This window comes from Phaethon lepturus, unplaced genomic scaffold, assembly GCF_000687285.1.
Source record: "Phaethon lepturus isolate BGI_N335 unplaced genomic scaffold, ASM68728v1 scaffold14232, whole genome shotgun sequence".
Lineage (NCBI taxonomy): Eukaryota > Metazoa > Chordata > Aves > Phaethontiformes > Phaethontidae > Phaethon > Phaethon lepturus.
The window spans coordinates 3,832-9,214 of record NW_010522719.1 but is presented as its reverse complement, the minus strand read 5'-3'; the positions used below and the strand labels follow the sequence as shown (position 1 = coordinate 9,214).

At 38.0% G+C, this 5,383-nt stretch overlaps 1 protein-coding gene across 1 annotated transcript in view; it reads left to right on the top strand.

Annotated features, from left to right (window-relative positions):
- Positions 1-5,383, top strand: part of LOC104616779 (Kv channel-interacting protein 4) — a gene marked incomplete at both ends in the record, with an annotated part of 43,900 nt that overhangs the window by 37,337 nt on the left and 1,180 nt on the right. The window contains one exon of the mRNA XM_010281899.1: positions 1-70. Within this exon, the coding sequence (XP_010280201.1) occupies positions 1-70 (70 nt within the window). The remainder of the gene's footprint in view (positions 71-5,383) is intronic.

The window sequence follows — 5,383 nt, the reverse complement described above, 5'->3', positions numbered from 1 at the left end:
GAATGCCCCAGTGGTGTTGTCAATGAAGAAACCTTCAAAGAGATTTACTCTCAGTTCTTTCCACAGGGAGGTGAGTACTCGTCAGATGTAATTAGTGCTACAGTGTACAGAGAGTCATGTGTGTTTGTCAGACTTGGACAAAAGAGCCTGTTGTTCAAATTAATAAGATTGTTGTCTCAAGCTCTGTCTGTACTCATGGGGTACTTCCTTGATTGACACATTTTAAAGTATATATTTCTGAATGAAATGCAATGATGTCTACAAGAAGTCAGCCTTATGAAGTTACTACGTGTGTTTGGGTAACTTAAAAACCAGGCTCCTCTGAGTAGGTTATTTCTTTTTAAACTTTCTACACAGTCTTCCCCATTCTCTTTTGTTCCACAAAACCTTTCAAGGTAGGAAAGAAAACCGTAGGAGGCACTTACAGGTACCCTCTAACATTGATGGCAGAACCCCCTTGACTTCTATGGGGTTTCACTACTTAAATGAGGGCTTTTTTGCTAAACTTAATTTCAATTAATTAATTTCCAGGGGTCTCATTAATTTCTTTACCTTCCTTATCTTTTAGTGCAATGAAGATAACGCAAAAATGTATAACAGTTCTTTGCCTTGAACTTCAGATTTTCTTTTTATTTGAATTGTTTCCCTCTCTTTTATTTCTCTTGCTTTCTATTCAGTCCTCCCTCTTCATATTCTCCTACAGCTCTTCAATCCTGCCTCTTCATCTTCTCCCACGGCTCTTGAGATTTGCATGTTTCCCTGGGACTGTTCACAGCTCTTTCTTTTCACTTGTATTTAAAAAACCCCACACTTAATTGGTAGGAAGAAAACGTCTCGCAATTAGTTTTATTTTGTATAACGACCTAGAAGGTAAAGAGCAGCATTCAGTGTGGATTACCATCACTGAAATCCTTACCAAGTAGGCACACTCAATAGGGAAGAAAAAAAGGCTAAAAGAATTGACGTGCCTGCTGATTGTTTTAGCTAAGCTTTTAAACCAGGCTAACAATTACAGTTTCAGATAAAATATTTTTTAGTTACCCTGGCTAGTGAAAATAATTCTCTGTATGTGATTTACTATACCTTTACTACACTTGTAATAATAATTTAAAAAATTATTATATTTCCTATTGTTACACTCATATTTCCTATTGTTACAGTCAAAATTGTTTATGAGCAAAGAGAAAGCACACCTTTTACACATTAAAAATTACACATTAAAGCTAAAATGTATTGTTAGAATAAAAGTAATCTTAAAAGACTAATCTTTATTAGTCCAGACCTAATTGTTACAGAAAGGAAAGAATATTAATATAGTTAAAACCAATATTAATATAGTTCAAATCGATATATACTCAGTTTCCACTCCTTTTCCTGGTGTTAATGCTTACCCTTCTGCTGTTCCTCTGGACCTTTAGGGCAGTGGCATCATTTGGGAGAGGAGGGGGGGACTGCAGTGGACTGTCAGCCTCTGGAGTCCTTCCCTAGGAGGAATTAGGATGTTCATGTTGGTGTTGCCTTCTCTCTCGCTCTAGGATTCACCTGGGGTCACTTCTACATGTTTGCTAACATATTTTTACACCTTTCTTTTTCTCCATTGCTTTGCAGCTCCACATTACATCCAAATTTACTATAGGTGGTACCTTTTACACGTGTTAGATACTATTTCTTTGTTCTCTTTTCTACCCCTAAAGACATTTTTGTCCAGCTCCACACCTTCATTCTTCAATTGACCATGGGTGAGTTGCTTATAGCTGTGGGGTCCCCAGTGCCAGCCTGTGCCCCATCCCTTCTCATCCCACACCCGCCCTGCTCTGCGCTGCATCCCAGCTCTGCTGCTCAAGGCCTCTGCTAGCGTACAAGGCAAAAAGTTCTCCCCACTGCATCATTACGTTAGGGTCGTAAATACCTAATTCTACATAGAATAACTGCTTGTTTCTGCTACGCTATAACTGTACCACAAAAGTAAAACGAATCAGCCTTAGAAACCTGATAAATTTGAGAGACTGCTGTCACAGGGAAATGATGGGAAACAAAGCTGCAAGCTGATGAGCCTCCATCCTGGGCCAAGCTCCCTGTAAAACTTTTGGCTTCTTAGTAGCAATGGCAATATTGCATTATAGGGACACACAATTACACTATTTACTATAATTTCAGCAATGCCTTTGCTCTATCTGCAACAAGGGAGCTACACTTTTCTGAAAAAAAAAACCCAAAAAACGACACCTCCCCCCAAAGCTTTTAATACAAAGTTAGATTTTTAGGAGGGTAGAAAAGTATCGAATACAGATAATTCACTTATCAGTAACAGGTGGTGGTGTGCACTAATAACAGCATTTTTAGCTTTCTCAATAAAGCCATTTCAGAGATGCCAGGAAAGAGCAGCAAGAAGTGGCCATTAGAAGTTATTCCCTTCCTCTCCCCATCCTCCACGGCCTCCACGCAATGGCGCGTAGCCTTAGCGGTACAGAACGACAGCGCAAACAAATGTGAAAGCCTTATGTAGTTTTCCTTGAAATTTCAGGAAAAATATTCGGTGGAAACAGCAGAAGAGCTGAATCTTCTTGGAAGAGCAACAGCTCACATCAGTAGTCCTTTAATTTATGTGGACTCACTGAAACCTGAACTGTTTTGTGTAGGTTTTGTGGTCTTTTGTAGGTGCCTGTGTTGACTTTTGACATTTTCTGAGAGTTATGGGAGCCAGAGTCTATTCTTTGTTCCTCACATTAGCCAAGGTATTTTCAAAGCCCAATTAATTGTCTGTGTTTGCATGCCTCTGCATGCTAACAACAGGGCGAGATCATCATATTTAAGTGTCTAGTTAAGCATCTAGACTGGATACTTAAAGCTCTGAATGTATTGCCAAATTATTGTCTGCAGCTGAGGCTTTTAAATTTCAATTGCACTTAAAATACTGTTTTTCTGTATGTCTGAATATTAAAAAGGAAATAAAAAGTTTGAAAGTTGTCCCCAAATTAAAACACATGCCGCACACGTAGATCTGTGCCCCATTGTCTGTGTAATGCAAAACCAGATACAGCATGATGTATTTTTTAACAATTCATATCTGAGCAAACAGAATGATGTTGTGTAAGATTTTAAGCTTCAGGGTGACCAAGCAATCACCAAAATGTTATTTTCCAATGTCAGCCAGCAAGTCACTTCACCAAGCTGCTTTCAAGATGATCCAGGATAAGGGACAGGAGGAGTAGAACGAGGATAAGGGGGCCACAGTAAGAGTAACAAAGCTGATGACGCAGAACTGCAGTAAAATCAATGTCTTTTAAAAGGCAGAAGCAGCTTTATAGAAAGCTTTCCATGCCAGAAAGGCACTCCCGTAACTTCTTTTTAGAAATACAGGTGAATGAATAGTCCCCCTTGCGTTCATGCCATGGATCACCTGGAATATAACTTGGGATTTCTTCTTCAGCCGGGCAGGTCATAGATCAGAATCCAGACATTGAATAATTATTGCAGTCCTACTCAGTTATGAACAGAACAGATTATGTTCATGGTTTGATAAGGCATACTCTTGGCTGTATAATGATTACGGTTTTTTGTCTCTGATGTTTAAAACGCTTTAATGGTGAATGTCAAAGGAATTCTGATTTAATATCGGTTCCTGTCTCAACCTGTCAAAATATCATTTTAGCTTACTAGTTATGAAATCAGATCCCTGAAAAGAAAACATATTTTATTTAAAAAGTTAAGCTTTTGTCTATCATGACTAATGTTCAGGAGTTAGGGGGCGGGGGCGGAGGAGAATCACATTAAGTAGCTCCAATTAAAAGACTAGTGTACCTCATCCTGCAGTGTCTTTGAAGGCAAAATTTCAGACTAGAATTGCCTGAACAAACGACCCTGAAAAAGGCCTGTGAATTTTTCAGAAGAGTTACTAGAAAGAAAAGATTCTTCAACTAGAGATTTTTTTTTTCAGATACCATGATGAAAAAAAGAGTAGTATCATGCATGGGCAATAAACAATAAAAAAACCTTTGTGTTAACCTTTGTGTTTTCTGTAAATCTACAGAAAATAATTAGGAATATTTCTTATGTTTTTAAGAAATGAATGCCAAGAGAATGGGAAGCTACTTAAGATTCAGTTTATAGCAATTATACCTCTAAAAAATGTTTTTTCCCTGAAGATGGTTTGCACAGTAAAGTCTGTTGCACAACAGAAGTCTCAGTAGATTATAGAAAATATGACTATTAAAATCCTAAATATAAACTGAACAAATCTACAACAAATTTACATTTTTTCAGTTAAAGTGGGAATTTGTCTGCTAGCCCATGCTTAAGCTATTACACTGATGACTGGATACACGGGTTAATGAAAGAATCTCTCAATAGTGGTGTTTTGTTTTTTAATTCTCTACAAATGCATTAACAAATATAGTATTTAAAGGTTACAGAGTTTTTTCTTGTTACAATTATTTCACAGCATATGAAATTAACATATTGAAGTAAGATCAGAGACTTTACTTGCCAATATCAGGTCTGAATCTGCGAAGTACAAAGTTTTGAGTTTTGGTATATTTGGTTCTTTGGGGTCAAGGTAGCATTTCAGGTGAGTGACCCAAGACTATCACTCAGTTTAATTCAAAACAGTATTTTGGACTGTGACAAATAAAGGTTTTAATGATTAATATGAAAGATAAAATGGTTTAGTGTGAAGAAATCAGAAAAAGTCATCTCAGCACTGATGAGTTTTTTTCCATGATGGGGCGGTTTGCCTTGCAAGGGGGACACAGATTTCATATCACTTCTCACTTCACTAGAAGTTTGTGAGGTTAATGTTAATTAACCTAAAATTAATGTAAATGCATGAAATAGAAAGAGCAAAGCAATGAATATTAAAAGTAAACAATACCTCAGCCTACATTAATTCGCATGGTTTTGAGGGAGGGGAAAGACACTGAGGAAAGCTGACTTCCCACAACCCCAGCAGCTTGTACATCACATCAGTGGGGCAGTCTCTGGAGAAGTTTTCTCTTTGCGATATATTGCTCCTGGAGCAGGTTGTGCCTCTCAGAAGACATTCAGTGGAAATGGAAAGATGGATCTTTACAAAAACTTAGAGGCTTGACAGATTTATATTCATGCTGTCTTGTGTTTCTAAAATGAGTCGATATGCACTAGTCAGTAGGTTTGAAAAGCATACAAATAATTAGTGAAGGGGTCACCTGTTTAAGGTCATCCTTCAGAGTCTTATTACCACTTCAGTTAGTCACGGCCAGTTTTTCCAAGGTTTTTCAGCACCTAGCTCTCATATGATGTTCATGGGAACAAAGCAGCAAACCAGCTTTAAGAATCTGCTTCTCTGGACAGGACTTTTTCACCTGTGGGTGAGCGGCGTGGGTTAGCCCCCGCCGGCAACCAAGCC